Consider the following 17,076-nt stretch of genomic DNA (forward strand, 5'->3'; position numbering starts at 1 on the left):
GAGCGCATGATCTCGCCCAGTTGCTGTTCACACTCTAACCGATTTAGATATCGCGCTCTGGTTGTACGAAAAAATTAAAAAAAAAAAGAAATAACTTGATATATGTGTATGTGCACCATATATCAAATCAAATAGAAATCACGGCACACAAATAATAAAAGGCGAGCGCCGTAGTTGTTGTTAGTAAAATTAAATCGCGTATACGAAGCGTGAAACCCAAAGCGATCAAATAAACGTAAACAATTATAGCTAAATACAAACGTCAAACTAACGGAAATTTGTGTAAGTGTATATTTCTATATATGTATATAATAATGTGTGTGTGCAAAATAAAAATGCAATAATATGTACAAGTATAAAAAGCAAGTGCAAGAGAGAAAGCAACACAAACAACTAATGAAATCAAAGTCAAAGCTAGCGACTTAGTGAAAAACTGGAAAATTGTTGCAAATTAAGAAAAGCCATAAAAAAGATACAACACAAAAAATCTGTGCAAATGGGCAAAACAAATGCTGCGTGTGCACATTTGTGTGTGTGTGCGTGCTTGTGTATGTGTGCTGTGTGCGTGTGTAAAGTAAACATGTTTGCACACAGATTCCAATGTATATCTTAGTTCAAATAATAATGTGCAAAAACAATGAAACTCCCACAAAAAAAAAAAAAATCAAATACAATAACAACAGATCGCGCAGCATCAGCACTAACACAAAATCACAAATCTAAGCGCGAGTTGATGTGCGAGCGAGATAGACTGCGCGTGTGAGTGCTATACTCACACCAAGCTAAAGCCACGTACAAGCGCTTACCTTTCATTTAATAATATGCAAACAACAACACTAGAGAATGGTTAAAGAATGCAAAACTCAATTGTTGCTGGCTTAAACGGTGTCTGGCATCTCAACTCGAACGAGAGAGACTCCTCTCAATGTAAAGTGGCCGCCCACCTGCCGCACGACCTAACTAATTTATGCTGTACAGGTGGGATGTACAGTGGTGGGGAGGGAGTGGTGGGCACCTACAACAGCCGGAGATGGTAACCAAGTTCAAATACAAGCCAAGATCTCGGCCAGTTGGGGTTTTTGCGTCTCTTTCTGCTATCGGTTTTTTTTTTTTTTTTGTGTTTTTTATCGCTGCTTCTTCCACATCGTTTCAACCTGTGCCAAGCGCGCAAAAACAAACAGCAACAGCAAAAACAACAAATAGCCCAAAAAGCTAAAGCAACAACTACAACAAAAGTGGCCGCAGCAGCCACTAAGACGTCAGCAGCGCGTCTCCAAAGGAAAACAACAACAAAAAGCAATTGGAATATCATCAGCAAAAGACATCAAATTCAACCGGTTGGTTGGGTTTCAGCGCAGCAGCAGCGGCGGCAGCGGCAATAATTTGTAAAATGAAATAAAAACAAAGCGCAGATCGGCGAGAAAGAGATAGAAGATAATGTGCATGAAAAGGGGGCAAAAACCAAGCCTAAGTCTCTATCTAGACTTCTTCTAGCACCGAGCAAGAAGTTAGAGCTGTAGAAATATTTCAATTAATTTATTTAAATTATTGTGGAATATTTCTTTATTGTATGTTTATTCAAATTAAAATATATATTTCATATTATTTATCAGCGGGTAAAAACCATACGACTTTTGTATATATCCGCTTCTGTTTCTATTCTTAAAAATTATATATACACACACAAAAACTTGAAATAATTGCCAAGTGGCATAATACCGGATTTTGTGCAGAATAACATCTATATATAAAAACATATTCAATTATTTATAATTTTATTATGCTAATTATATCAGAGTTTGATCCATGTTTCCCCCAGCTTCCAGTAATTGGCACAAAAGTCTGGCAACGCTCAAGCGCCTTAGTGGGCAAAACAACAGTTAATTGTTTTCGTGGTATCAAATGTTTTCGTTGTGATTTGTGGCTAGTATCAAGAGCTTAATTTTGACTATAAAAACAAATCTCTTGAGTTGTTAAATGTTTAGCAGGCAATAAAAACGCTGTGAGCAATAGTAGCTTGAAAGCTAGCAGTACGGCGACGCTTAAACGTGCCTAGCTTAGTGGGAAGCTGTTAATTTAAAACGCATTTTTAAAGATATTTTTTTAATATTTTTCCTATTAGTAAAATTTCACTTTTTGAAATAGCAATATTAAGGAGGAAAAAAGTATGACAACGCCATAAATCTAAGAGTTCAATGACCCTTCAATAGTCTATACGTGTCAAATAATAGTTGACACCAATTTTGGCACAAATTGTAAATGTGTATTAGGGAGACACCTGAATATTCTTTATAGGTTATAAATCTATACAGAAAGCTATCGATAAATGTCTGAAGGGGCTTGAAAGTAGTAGTATTCCTGGAATGAATCCTAGCTAGAAAGAGAGGCAACTCATAAGAAGTTTTTTTTTTTATGAAAAACAATCAATCGAAGGCAAAAATTATCGATAACGCGAAAGCTAAAAAGAGCGACTCATCAGGGCCAAGAAAGATTTTATGCGTTGATAGAAATATATAAAATTGGAAGCACAGCTTGAACAGAGGCATTAAAAACAAACAAGTTTTTATGTCATTATCGTAGTTTATTTAATCCACAAAGTTATCGATAACTTTAAGGCCAGACTTTACAGCTGAAACGTATCAAAAATTTACAAACTTTCCAATATGTGTGGCATGCTTTCATCGAACTTAACAAAGCAGTGTTAATTGCGAGTCAGCGGCCCAGACTAATCGACATATATATTTATAAATATTACACATGAATCATAATAGATATAGTTATGATAGTATATACAGACATATATATGCATGTTAATGCTATGAATATTGAAAAGGCCCTGAAATCGCAGCCAGTTAGATTGGTCTTATTATATATATATATATTTTTTTTTTATTTTATTTTTTTTTTTTTGAGGCTAATGCAAACATATTTGCGTAATTCTTTAGAGTCGAGTTGCTAATTTGATTGATTTGTTTGGTCTTTGAGACACATGCCTATAAATCTCTGTAGATAGATATATTATCTTTTTGATGCTTCAGTCAAGAGTCGACTATTTGCATACGTACAAATTGAAATCATGCGTTGCTGCTCAGTTCTGGCTGGTTGAGCATGGAGCTCTTATCTTACTCAGCTAATCCGCATGTAATTGAAATATTTTCGAAATCACATGCCACTCGCAACAATTAGCATGCAAAGCTCTCTCTCTCTCTCTCTCTCTCTCTCTCTCTCTCTCTCTCTCTCTCTCATTGAGTGTTTATATATATAGGTAGGTTAGGTTGAGATTTATGGCTTACCAATTTTGTGGCCAAATCATGCAGCTCAATGCAAAAATTTTATTGAAATGCTAAAGATTTGACATACACAGAAATCGTAAAGCCGCGGAAACTTTTACAGATTTTGCTGCTGTTTATTAACTGTGGCTCAAGGATGAGCGCCCTGCAAACAGCGCCAGTAAGAAGAAGACGAAGAAAAAGAAGAATTATAGCAAAAACAAACAAGCTGCCACTCAGTTTAACTTCCGGCTAAATCAATATAACAACAACAGCTAAAGCAACAGCAGAAGCAACAGCAGCAGCGACAGGTTTTTGTAGCACTTTTTCATCTGTCCGTTCGTAAATATACAAAAAGAGTTGATTAGCTGGCGTATAAATGTTATATGGTATTCTTATACAGGTTAGATAAGTCGTCTATGAAGTAAAGCTAAAGACTTAAATATGTTTAATAATCAAATAACAAAGCTGGAACAAGCTATCTAAAAAATTTTGAAAAAGAGTTTAATCTATCTAAAATTTTTGAAAAACAATTTAATATTAAAATCAAAATAAAATAAAAATATATTTATTGAAAAGAAAATCATGCAAATGAATAATCAAATTAAAAACAATAAAAAAAAAAATTAAAAGAAATATATACAAAAAAGAATAGAGTATTCAAAAGTCAGCTAGTCTTTCAGTTCTTTCATAATTTAGTTATTTAAAGAACTCGCAGCTGCTTCTTGAATAAAAAAAAAACTCTTGTCATTATTCAACATGTTATACTTTTTTTTTTCCATTTCGATTTGTTTTCTATTTCATTTAAGTATCTTTTTTTTTTTACCAATTCCAAATCAAGTTTTGTTGCTGTTTGTAGTTGTTGTTGTATTAAACTAAATCAAATCAACTCACTTGAGTTATTTTCGTATGAAAAGCATTTTGTTTGCTGTTCTGCTTGGGAACTTTGCATATACATATGTATGTATATACACATATAGTATATACATAAATCCACATTCATATCCATATCCATAGCTCAAGCTGAAGCTGAAGCTGTAGTCGAAGCGTTAATTTAATCAAAATCATTGCGACAATGCGACGTCAATGAATGCGACAACAACAACAGCAACAGCAACAAATGTGACGATAGCTGAGACGTACTCAAAAGAATGTCTTTAATCTATATTTTAGAGAGTATCTCTTTTTACTTCTACTAAAGAAAGTTTATAGTTTATATTAAAATATTAAAATAAAAATTTTTTTAAACACATATATATTTGTATATTATTGTAAAATATAAATTTAAATTTTTATACAACATAAATATTATTTAATTAATTTTTTTCAACTCGTTTATAATAATAAAAATAAAAATTTTTAATAATAAATTTTTATAATTTAAAATTTGAAAATTAATTCTTTTTTTACAAATTATATAGTATTCTAATATTTGCTTTTCTTAAGAGTTTCTTATGAATGAACTCAAAAGCAAAGTCTTAGAAAGTGAATGAAAACAATTAAGTCACGCTCTCTGGCCGATATGAGAAGTTCCGCATTTCATCTCAATGCACCATATGTATATATACAACTGTATATATATGTATATGCATACAAATTCATATATACATATATACGAAATATAAATAAATCAGATATAATGCGCACAACAATCAGAGCCGCCATAAAAAATGAAGAAACAGAAACAAGCGCTCAGACAGACAGACAGACAGTCAGACAGACAACAATTAAAATAAAAAAAAAACTTCGTCGCTTAAAACGCAATTAAAAAGCAAAAGCAACAACAACAAGATTCAACAACTGAAAAAGATATATTCTAGTCTGTGTGCTACATAGATTTCGCATTAACAAAATTCCGTTCAGTTCGAAATGATTTTACGAAATTTCATTGCATACTTAACTGCGCAAAAAATCGAAGATTTCTTTGAAATATATTTGGAAAACTCGCTAAAAATAGATTTTTTAAATACATAGGGAAGTGTTTATAACATAGATTGCGAAGAAGAAATAAGTAAGTATTAGCTTATTAAAATGAAAGCTGAATGAATTCCCATTCATTCCGCATATAAAAAAGTGATCTACAAACGAGTTCTTGATAAGATAGGGAAGTTGGCATATTATTAAGGCGTGACGTAGCTATATTCTTAAACATAATTAAGAACCAAATATCTGCCCATTAAGCCTGTAAGAGCGATTCATTTCAAATTTATGCGAAGCTAATCATCAAGTTCATTTCAATAAATTCCTAATGAACTAGAACTATTTTAAATGTATCTAGCTCGTTTAAACCACTCAAGAAATTTGTTAGAATGATTTGTTATATAGTATATATATGAATTATAAATAGTATATGCAGTATACAAAAGTATAAGTAATGTATAAAATTTTGTTTTTATTTATCTTAAGCTATGATCCGCCATAACATTGATGAGCTGCATATTTCATTAGGATGCAGCCAAAAAAATCCCAGTTACTCAATACATTTCCATTGAGTTGGTTGTATATTTTTACAGTTATAAGCTGGAATGTTTAAAAGAACTGTTCGGCACGGGCTCAATTCCTATAACTTAATGCCCATTAAAGTTTAATGTCAAATTCTGGGTAAAACACAACCCTAACACTTGGTTATATTTATACACACACACATACATGCATGCATACATATATAAAGCAACAACAACAACTCTTAGTAGACATAAGTTTATAGCTCATGCGCTGGCAATGCAAATTGTTTATCTGTAATTTTTGCATTTTATTTATTTATTTTTTGTATTTTTTGCGTTTCGCCTGGTCCACAGTACAAATGAGATATCATGTTAAGTACATATAAATATATATACTATATATATTATATATAATAACTGCGACGTCATGTCGATATCAAGAAGCAAAAAACAAAACATGTTTCTTAAATCTGAAAAAAAAAAAATCTATAATCGAGCTGTCTACCAACGTCGCATAAGAGAGAATACTTCAACACAATATTCAACGGGAATTGTTGTTTATTATAATGAATAAAATGTTCCCGGAATTATGGAAAGTCAGAGTTAGTTTATAATAAACACAATAAGACGCCACAAAAACTTTGACTTGTCGTAGAGCTGCCATTTATGTATCTATTTTCTTTCGCTTCATATGTATGTATATACATATATTCATGTTGCAATTTTACTGAAAAATAAATTATAAACAATTGCAATACGAGTCAAATAAACAGAAATTGTGAATATTGTGAAAATTAACTATTAAAAAAGATTCCATTAAACATTGTATATATGAACCATGCTTTACTTCTACTCTTACAGCAGAGACAACAATCGGAATGTTGCGGTAGAGTCTGATAAGATCTGGAAAGGATGACGACTAACGCATAAGCATTTATTGGACTAACTATTTTTGGATATGAATATGGAATTCGAATTTCCGGACTTTTGTAAGTATGAAAAAGTAATCAAAATCAAATCACTATGTATTAGCCTAAACTCTTAAAATATTGTAAAATACCATTCACAAAATCATGTAGTTATAACAGAGTGAAATAATTTGAAACTGAAATTGAAATTGAAAATATATACAAAATCATGATCTAAAAGTTGAGCTCTTAAAATATAGTTTTTTTTTTTTTTTTTGTTTTTTTTTTTTGTAATTGGAGGAAAGTTAAAGGCAAATAAATTCGATATTTGTTGATGATGATAAAAAGCCAGAATGATAATGGCCCGTGGCAGGGCTATAAAATAGCAGCGGCATAAATTGTCCTTCGACTGGTCTCCAAACTATGCGCCGTTTCGTCAATAACAAAATCTAAATGTGGCTACCAAAATAGATGGCAAATAAAAAATAAATTGAATGTAGCAGTCGGCAAATGCTTAACAGCATTTGACTTGGGCATAGCTATAGGCATATATACATACAGAGATATATACTATATGCTATAGATAAATATGTGTGTAGGTTTATATGTATATTGCTAAATAATGTCGCCTGCTTAGCTTTGTTTGATCAATATTGCTGCGAGCAGGACGCGAATTCAAATCATTTTGCAGGCCAAATCAAATTTCAGTGCACAGAAATAACTCAACGTATTTGACGTTGAGGCGCGGCTAAAAACAAAAATCAAATTAAATATTTATAACAATAACAATAATAATAGTATACTAGTTGAAAAACAGCTTTTGCTGCAATGTTTTGAATTGTGAATGCATATGTAAAAACATTTAAAAATCTACAATGAAAAAACACTTGCAAAAATAATATTTGATTTAAATTTCCAAATGGTTTAGTTTTTCCTTTTTTTTTTTTTTTTTTTTTTTTTTTTTTGTTGACCCCCTCTCATTCATACACTCTCTCCGTCTCTTTCTTTTATTATTTTTAATTGGGTTTCGTTTTCGCTTTCAATTACTTGACGAGCTTCTGTTTCTGTTCAAGTTGTTTATATGATTATAATTTTGTTTTCTTTTACTATACATAAAAAAAAAAGTATTAAACATTTGGAAAAGCGCATTTTCTCTGCTCAGCGAGTTGTGAAAAGTGCATCAACCGCTTGTGCATTAGATAATTGTTGTTTTATATCAAATTTTTTTTGTTCACTCTCTTTGTCGATTGGTCTATAATACTATAATAATTATTGTGGATGCTGTGTGGCAGCCGCAGCAACAGCAGCTGTTAACTTGGCTATTAGTGCAATTTGTTTGGGCCTGGCCAACGCGTCTCATTCAATACAAAAACAAACTCGAAATATACATATATATATATATATTGTTATATCTAAATCAACTTGACTATGGATTATCCTAAAACATTAAATGGTAATTTGTATAATTTTATTTCACCTGGCATTTGCATATCTTTCTTGCGCTGCCTCACTTCTTTATCGATCAAACACATTCTGCTTATCAATTCACTTCTCTTCTCTGCTCTCGTCTTCTTTTTTTTTTTTTTGTGTGTTTTGTTTCGCTTGATTACAATTAGAATTCCGTTTTTATCGCTCATTTTGTGGCACGCATTTGGCTGTCAACGCCTCCTAAAAAACAAAAAATTAAAAATATAAATATAAATATAAAAACAAAAAATTATCAATAAACTGTGTTCAATGAGCTGCAGCAAGCGTGTGCACAAAATAAATATTTTTTAAATATTTACTTGGAGATATTTTTGGGGATAGCTTAGCCAACAAGTTTTTGTTTTAACTTAATTATTAAAATCAGACGGAAATTTTAAATTACTTTAATAATCTGTATAGAAAGCCAATTAATAGAAAATAAATGTGAAAATATGATAGTTGAAGGCAATTAAGTCTTACGATAAGAACTCAATTCTCAGTTGTTTCTATTGTCTAGCTAATTGAGCTCTCAGCAGTTTGCAGTCAATCTTATACACTCTTCCACACTCTCAGTTGACAATTATACAGTTATTTATAGACACCTACATATATTTACAACTAGCATACTATACAGACTGCTCATAATCTACATCTACATAAGTAACTGAGTTACACTCAATGCAACTTATATACTTAGACTATACTTATACTATTTAATAAGCATACCTTTACTTCCACTTATACTCATCATCATCACATTATACTAATGATTACATTACATTAATACTCTTATTCATATTGCTCTTACTTATTTACATGATAATATGCTAGCTTCTATTTCTACTTATACTAAGTATAAGTATAAGATTTAATTCTCGCCTACTTTCATTTATATTTTCTCTATCGCTATTACTATTCATTATTCATTATATTTTACATGTATTTTATATTATACCCATAATTATGTGCATAATTATCATATTCAATTATTTTAATACTTTTACTCCTACTTCTTGATATACTCATGCTTATAGACTTACTCCTAGTCACGCACATGTCTGAGTTCTGCCTCCTTAGTTACTTGTATTTATTATATGTATACTCAAACTTATTCTCTCATTTCACTTATACTCATACTCAGATACATACTTATACTCCATTTGCTCAATTTCTTAATCAAATTCATACAAATATTTGTACTTATACTTGTGGATATACTAATTATACTCGCACTTATATCCATAGTTATACTTGTGAGCACAAATAATTTGCTAATAATCATACGTACTACAACGAATAGTCAATATCTTTCTTACACCCATACCAACCTATTTATACTACTACTAGTATTCATTAGCATAGCCATGCTAATATATTTACACTCATCCGTAACTCATATGACTCATAACCATGCGTATATTCTAGCATATATACATACATGCTTAGACCCAATATCATACTTTCATGAATCTCTCGACATGAAACTTCACATACTCCTATGCTCTCTTCTAGGTATACTCTCACTTATACTATGGCTTTAAATATACCCCATTTAAACTCACACATATATATACGTACTCCTATGCCTAGCTCTACATACACTCTACTTTTACTTATACTATGCTCCCCGCTTATACTTCTATATATACTCCCACTTATACTGTTAGCAATATATTGTACTACGTATAATCTTATACAGCTACGTATACTTGAATTTACATTTAACATACTCTCAACTCTTCTACACTATATTTGTCTCATTCCTGCTCTGGTTTCTCTTGCAGCTCGGCCAGATTTCATGGATGGCATCGACAATGAGGCACTCGATTTGTTTATGCAAGCCGCTGGCGTCGGATCGCTCGATGATGCAGCACAGCATGGCAACAATGAGGCGCTCAGCTTGGAGCAGACAGCCGGCATGGGTGGCATCTCCAAGTTGGAGTCGCCGCATACGCCACCAATGAACGTGCTGGATGCACAGCTGGGAGCGACAGGGCGGGTGAGTGCGTTGCCCATGCCGCTGGCACATCTGCCCGAGAGTCCGCCCGATTCGGGATCGGAGCCCGCCTACAGTCCGCTGGGAGATGTGCATGCGCTCAACGGGCGAGAGCTCATCTATTCAGGCCTAACAAATATGCAGCAGCAGCAGCAACAGCAACAACAGCCACAGCAGCAACATCAACAGCAACAGCAGCAGCAGCAGCAACTGTTGCACACAGATCTTCAGTTCGCAGCGCCACAGCAAGGACATCATTTTGTGGCGCCTGCGCAGGATGTGCGAGTTAAGCATGAGACTGGCCTGATCATGAATGCCAACAGCCTGCTCTGCCAGCAGCAGCAACAGCAACAACAACAACAACAGCAGCAACTGAGCGAACAACAGTTGCTGTCAATGCAACAGCAACAACATCACGATTTGCCGCCTGAGCAGCTCCTCTATCAGCATTACGATAATGGACACGGTCTATATGGAGCTGGCAGCTATCAAAATCTGTCGTCCATGTCCACCTGCATGTTGACCTCGCCGCTGGGCCTGGGCGATCGTGTTCAGGTGATTGGCACCAGCCAATTGTCACTGAATCGCAGCTCCACACCCTCGACGCCTGTGCATTCACTGTCCCGCAAGCGCAAGATGTCCACTCAATTGGATTGCCCGGACTTTGCGCCCAGTGTGCCCAAGCATGAGGCGGGTCTTTTGATCAGTCCGTTACGCAACTCTCATCATTCCATTACAGCTGCTGCACCGAGCAGCAGTAGCAGCAGCAGCAGCAGCCATCACAGCGAACACGATCCGAGCAAGACACCCGCGCACTCACATTGCTCCGCCTCCGTTTCCCCAGCCCTGTCCGGCATCAATTCCCAGGCAGAGAACAGCCTGGATGGGCAGGCCAGCAATGCAGCTGGGGGCAGTGGATCAGGCAGCGAGGCTGGTGATCCAACGTTGACGCAATGCATCCGCTTTAGCCCCTTTCAGCCAGAGAACTGGCACAAGCTATGCGATCAGAGCCTGCAGGAGCTGTCCGTCATTTATTATCGCGTGGATGCGGATAAAGGCTTCAACTTCAGCGTCTCGGATGACGCGTATGTGTGTCAGAAGAAGAATCACTTTCAGGTCACGTGCCATGCGCGCCTTCAAGGAGATGCCAAATTTGTGAAGACACCGTCCGGCTTAGAGAAAATCAAATCCTTTCACTTGCATTTCTACGGTGTCAAATTCGAGGCGCCCAACCAAACGATACGCGTGGAGCAGAGCCAATCGGATCGCTCCAAGAAGCCATTCTATCCTGTACCGTAAGTGTGCTGATCAAAAATGATTATTTTACCATATAGTACATACATATGTATGTATATATTTATATATAAATATATCACATTTGCCTTTATCAGTATCGATCTCCAGAGCCATATTGTCAGCAAGATAACCGTGGGTCGTCTTCACTTCTCGGAGACGACCAACAATAACATGCGCAAGAAGGGACGTCCCAATCCGGAACAGCGTTTCTTTCAGCTGGTCGTCGGCCTGCATGTGCACACCACGTCCGGACACTTTCCAGTTGTTAGCCATGGCAGCGAGCGTATTATTGTGCGTGCCTCGAATCCAGGGCAATTCGAGTCAGATGTGGACCTGTGCTGGCAGCGTGGCATTACACAGGAGTCCATCTTTCATGCGGGTCGCGTGGGCATTAATACGGATCGGCCGGATGAGAGTCTGGTTGTGCATGGCAATCTCAAGGTATCCGGCCATATTGTCCAGCCCAGCGATAGTCGCGCCAAACAGGAAATCGCCGAATTGGATACGTCGGTGCAGTTGCGCAACATGCAAAAGATTCGTATTGTCCGCTATCGCTATGAACCGGAATTCGCAGTGCACTCGGGTTTGAGGCGTGAAAGTGACACCAGGGAAATTGTCGACACGGGCGTCATAGCGCAGGAGGTGCGTGAGGTAATACCGGATGCAGTCCAAGAAGCCGGCAGCGTTGTACTCCCCAATGGAAATGTTATTGAGAACTTTTTGCTGGTCAATAAGGTAAGAAATTCAAACTTACTTCAAATTTGAGCAGTCAGTTGGCGCATATGGTCACACTGTAAATATTAACTAAAAAGGACTAGTTGACAATAATTAAATTATAATAAAGTCACAATCACTTTAATGACTTAAGACTTAGGGATATTATGCATAAGGTATCTTATATTATTTATATTAAATTTATAATTTGATTTAGACATACGCATAATTTTCTTATTTTTCCCAACTATATAAAATGTGTCCTTTAAGCGGTGCTTATTTATGGTCACATTTTTGGCAAGTTAAATCAAATTAAATATGTACACACCAAAATCAATGGTACATCATGGTCACACTTATTCTGATTTGAATGTTGAAACACTTTGGAAACCACTATTTGATAAAAACAAAACTCAGTTCTATTTACAATACAAAAGGAATGCTAAATATTATTTATATTTGTCCTAAACAAAACTCAAACACAAGCCAAACAATACAGATACTGAAAAACTTCTACTTTAATTGCTCTAGGATCGTATACTAATGGAGAACATTGGGGCCGTTAAGGAGCTATGCAAGGTGACCGGATCGCTGGAGACGCGCATCGAGAACCTGGAGCGAGCCAACAACACTCACAATAACCATCAATTGCGTGCCAAGGATTTGTTAGAGCCGCGTTGCATTCTACCACCACGCGCTCTCAAATCAAATAATCGCAGTAATGAGGGCTATGAAATCTGCTCCAGCCGCTTGATGCAGATCATCATCTTTCTGCTGATTATTGTGATGGCAGCCTGGTGAGCCCAGCATGACATATATAATTTATATATATAAAGTGTAATATTTATGAATCCAATCCAGTTTGGCTGCTGTTTCCACGCTGTATTTTGTGGAGCACAATAAGCAGCAACAGCAGCACTTAGAAGGATTTCCCGTGTTCGGCGACGGTCACCTCTATCGACCCGACGGAGCGACTCGTTTCACAGATGAGGATCGATACAATTTCCAGCAGAGTTTGCAAACGCTGTTCAGGAACAAAACGCATGGGGCGTGGCCCAGTTTTCTGTATGCGGCGAGTACAACGCGTCCCACTGGCAGAGGCAGCCAAGCTACACGATTGAGCGAAGGCGATGTCGAGGAGGAGGAGGAGTTGACGGCTGTTATGAACAATCCGCAGGTGAACTTACCGTTGCCCAAACTGCATGCACCGCAGCCACGCATCACAACTACTGCACCACGCAACAAAACGATCGTCAGCAAAAACAAATCGAAATGGCCCGTCTCACAGGATGCACTGCGTCCAGCTGCTGCCCAGAAACTGCTACAAAGTGTGCGCGTTGCAGCCGTTAGCCGTGCTCTAGCCAGCAGCACTAATGAAACGGATGGCTCTTCCGAGAAGCCGCAGGGCATAACACTCTCCCAGGACTTTGAGAATAATTCCATTGATGTGGATGCACAACAGCAGCAGCAGCAACAGCAACGATTACTGCAGCAGCAGCAACAACAACAGCACCAGCAGCAGCAGCAGCAACAGCCAGTGAAGCCTTCTTCCAAGCTGGACGAGCGCATTGTCGTTGTGAACACTGTCCCCAGCTCAGCTGTCGATAATCTCTCCTCCTCCGATGCTGGGCAGGCTATCCGTAAGCTAAATGCAGGCGATGCAGCCATTTATAATGTATACAAAACAGTTTCGCCACCCACGGCCAACCTGGCCCTGACCACCAACAAGGTGAGCACGGAGCAGACTCATGTCCAGAGCACACTCTCCCTCGCCTTGGATGTGCCGCCGCCCGCAGCTGTGCGCAACAGCAGCGGGAACAAAGAGAATGCCGATGCACTCGACCTGCAGAACCTGAGCAACACAAATGAATCGGAAGCTGTCGATAATCCCATAACAGCGCTCTTTGGCTTCGAGTACACGGATGCGGGTTTGCGTGATTCCGCTGTGGGTCGTCGCTCGGCCAATCAGCGTAGCCTGGAGTGGATTAGGCACAAGAGTCTGAAGACGCCGCTATTTGGCCAGCCCAAGGAATGCAATGGTGAGGAGGCAAATGCCGCCACATGTCAGGTGGGTTACAGTAGCTCCACTCCCTCTTATACTTCATCTTATACTCTAATCTAATTATCTTGTGCTTCTTTTCTTCCCAATCTTTGCGTTCAGTCCAGCTGCTTTGAGTCACAGCAGCCGGCTGCTGCGGACAATGTGGATGCGAACGTCAAGCAGCAGAATGTGGACGAAGATCTGCAGTCCGCCGAGCAGGACCAGGAACAGGAGGAGCCAGATATATTGATCATACAGCCAGTGGCGGGCAATGAGACGAACGCCTTCCATGGCAAAACCTCGCACAACACAGCTGCACGATCCAAGCAATTGGCCAGCGAAGCGGGAGTTGCTGCTGGCGAGGATGCTATATACACTGTGCTAAATGCTGAGCCCCCTGCAGCTGATGAGCACGTGGACGCGGCAGCACCTGTGGCCACAGCAACTGCTGTGCCACATCCCTTGGATTGCTGGAGCATCAGCAGCTGCGTGATCGCGGGGCTAAACAATCACACAATTGATGTGGCACAATTTTGTCCCAGCTCCGGCAGCTCTTTGAACATCACCTACACGGTGCCTGTGTCCAAGTTTTTGCAGGCTGCCAGCCTGGAATTGCATTTCAGGTTGGATTAGGGATGACTATCCTTTAGCAGCTGATAACATTTGATATTTCTTATCCCAAATAGTTCCAGCAGGCCGCTGCAGTGGTCTATCTGCAGCGATGAGGAGCAGTCGAAGTCAAACGCAGGCGCACAGCTAAACGAGGATGAGGATGCGCTACCAAGCGGCAGCAGCAACAACTGGGTAAAGGTGCTCAAGCAGCTGGGCAATAATAAACTCATTCTAGCCCTTGATATGCCCAATCGTGGCGACTTTCTGCGCGAGTTTATGCTGCGCGCCAGTCCAGACCTGGAACAAGTAAGCCACAAAAATATTACAGGGTATCTCAATTCACTCCTAATTACATTTGAATTGCAGCAAAAACTATGCGATGACAACGCCCATGTGGCAAACCCTATACTGCAGTACAACTTTAGCATCGTAAGAAATTGTGATTAGTTAACAATTTAATTTATGGCACGGATCGGATCAAAAACGAAATCAAAGATAATGGACTTCATTCCTGGCTCAGCGGCGACTGATCGCAGTTGAATGTGCGCCGCAATAAAAAATTTGACAACAAACTAAAAATAAAAAAAAACTTCAAAAACAAAACCATACAAAAATGCATTAAAAACATTTATCGACATTTTAAATAAAAATATTTAGTAAAATGTAACGTCGACTATATTGTTTAGCTACTTAGGGGCCTACTTAGAGCAAGATTGGATGTACTTTAGGGCTACACGGCGAAGGGCTGATCCTTGCCATCCTCGTGATATTTGATGTAGGTTTCGCCGTGTGTAAAGTCCTTGGTACCTTCCAGACGACCACGTGGCGGCGCCTTGTCGTAGTCGAATGCCTTTTCTGATTTGCCGAACAGCTGATTGGCCATTTCGATGTCCTCGCGGTATTTGCCAACAACAACTTTTTTACCGCTAATTGGATCGGTTATGTCACCCAGCGGGTAAACTACTTTTTCTACCTTATGCGTTATAAGTCGTGTCAAGCGTTCGGGCAGCTCTCTTATCAATACAACATCGCCCGTTTTACACACCTTTTCAGGATCGTGTGCAAAGAAGAATGTATCCTTTTTAAAGTACTGCAATTAAAGAATTTTAATAAAATACCCACATGCCGCCGAAGAGTACATTACACACCATATTTAGATTTGTGTCCAGCTCCATACGACGAACACGTATTTTGGAAGCATTTTGCTTGATGCAGGGCATGCATTGGCCCAATAGTAGTAATCCACGAGATGCCATCTCACTTAAATATTTAATAATAAAAACAACGTTAATTCACGTTTCTCAAAACCAATTATGAGTTAAGTGTGACCAGATTGTAGCACCCAAAAATACCATTACGAAAATTCAAAACAGCCATTCATTCGTTCAGTATTTAAAATTATTGCGCAGCAGGTGTGCACACACTTGATGTAACTGTTGATCAGCTGTTTGTGGCAGCTGTTGTGTACACACCTTGTCTCCGATAAGAAACAGTTTTTGTGTTGTGTGCTCCGCAATTTAAAACTTATTAAATTTAATCCATTATTTACACAATTTTGTTATAGTAATATAGCGCGCGTTAACCCAACTGCATGTTAAATACAATAGCTGTGCACAAGCAACGCACGCTTACGTCACCATGGTAAATAAACAAAGAAGCCATAGCAAATCAAAGTCGAATCGCTCCACAACTGATAACTAGCTGTAAATTGGATCAAAAACGTTGTTCCCTAAACGCTTACGAGATGAAGAATGGCTGAGCAACTGATATGCGTATTTAATTTCAAGCTCAACAACACAAGTCGCTTTTTAAAAATATCTACTTTGATCTGATCTTCAAATTTTTTATAGAGCTACGAACATGAAGACTATCCCGAGGATCCGTTCCCAAAAGATTTCGGTTATGGTGCTTATGATCAGGATGGCCTCGATCTCGAAGCGAATGCATCTAACAACAGCGAGACAAAACCTCGCATTCTATTAATGGGTCTGCGGAGATCGGGAAAAAGTTCCATACAGAAAGTCGTCTTCCACAAGATGTCACCGAATGAGACCGTCTTCCTTGAATCGACGAGTAAAATTGTCAAAGACGATATCAACAATTCCAGTTTTGTACAATTTCAAATCTGGGACTTTCCGGGTCAAATTGATTTCATAAAGCCGCCATTCGATTCAGATATGATCTTTCGGGGCTGTGGTGCCCTCGTATTTGTGATTGATGCCAAGGATGATTACATCGAAGCTTTGAGAAAATTCAAGGATACGGTCATAGAAGCGTACAAAGTAAATCCTCATATCAAATTCGAAGTTTTCATACACAAGGTAAGACA

General features: G+C 37.9%; 3 protein-coding genes across 3 annotated transcripts in view; 2 read left to right on the forward strand and 1 right to left on the reverse strand.

The window, feature by feature from the left end:
- LOC108615726 (uncharacterized) lies at positions 1–15,414 on the forward strand. The gene is made up of 9 exons (XM_018010432.2): positions 1–282; positions 6,575–6,702; positions 9,873–11,379; positions 11,476–12,115; positions 12,626–12,891; positions 12,956–14,162; positions 14,256–14,758; positions 14,822–15,053; positions 15,114–15,414. Exons 2-9 carry the CDS (start codon positions 6,672–6,674, stop codon positions 15,192–15,194), a joined length of 4,467 nt encoding a protein of 1,488 aa, XP_017865921.2. The 5' UTR covers positions 1–282; positions 6,575–6,671; the 3' UTR covers positions 15,195–15,414.
- mRpS17 (mitochondrial ribosomal protein S17) overlaps positions 15,362–17,076 on the reverse strand; it is an 18,556-nt gene continuing 16,841 nt past the window's right edge. Inside the window, exons 2-3 of the mRNA XM_018010463.2 lie at positions 15,896–16,007; positions 15,362–15,837 (exon numbers count right to left, since the gene is read on the reverse strand). Of these exons, the coding sequence (XP_017865952.2) occupies positions 15,478–15,837; positions 15,896–16,007 (472 nt within the window). The 3' untranslated portion in view covers positions 15,362–15,477. The remainder of the gene's footprint in view (positions 15,838–15,895; positions 16,008–17,076) is intronic.
- RagC-D (Ras-related GTP binding C/D) overlaps positions 16,183–17,076 on the forward strand; it is a 2,112-nt gene continuing 1,218 nt past the window's right edge. The window contains exons 1-2 of the mRNA XM_018010452.2: positions 16,183–16,388; positions 16,598–17,068. Coding sequence (XP_017865941.1) covers positions 16,386–16,388; positions 16,598–17,068 — 474 coding nt within the window. The 5' untranslated portion in view covers positions 16,183–16,385. The remainder of the gene's footprint in view (positions 16,389–16,597; positions 17,069–17,076) is intronic.

This window comes from Drosophila arizonae, chromosome 5 (assembly GCF_054131065.1).
Source record: "Drosophila arizonae isolate 15081-1271.41 chromosome 5, UAZ_ARI_1.0, whole genome shotgun sequence".
NCBI lineage: Eukaryota > Metazoa > Arthropoda > Insecta > Diptera > Drosophilidae > Drosophila > Drosophila arizonae.

Excerpts from the sequence above, each read along its gene's own strand:
- LOC108615726 (XM_018010432.2), top strand. The coding sequence starts at position 6,672 with ATGAATATGGAATTCGAATTTCCGGACTTTT. Across the intron at positions 12,116-12,625 it reads ACTTTTTGCTGGTCAATAAG|GATCGTATACTAATGGAGAA; the intron begins GTAAGAAATTCA and ends TAATTGCTCTAG. Across the intron at positions 14,759-14,821 it reads AGCCTGGAATTGCATTTCAG|TTCCAGCAGGCCGCTGCAGT; the intron begins GTTGGATTAGGG and ends TATCCCAAATAG.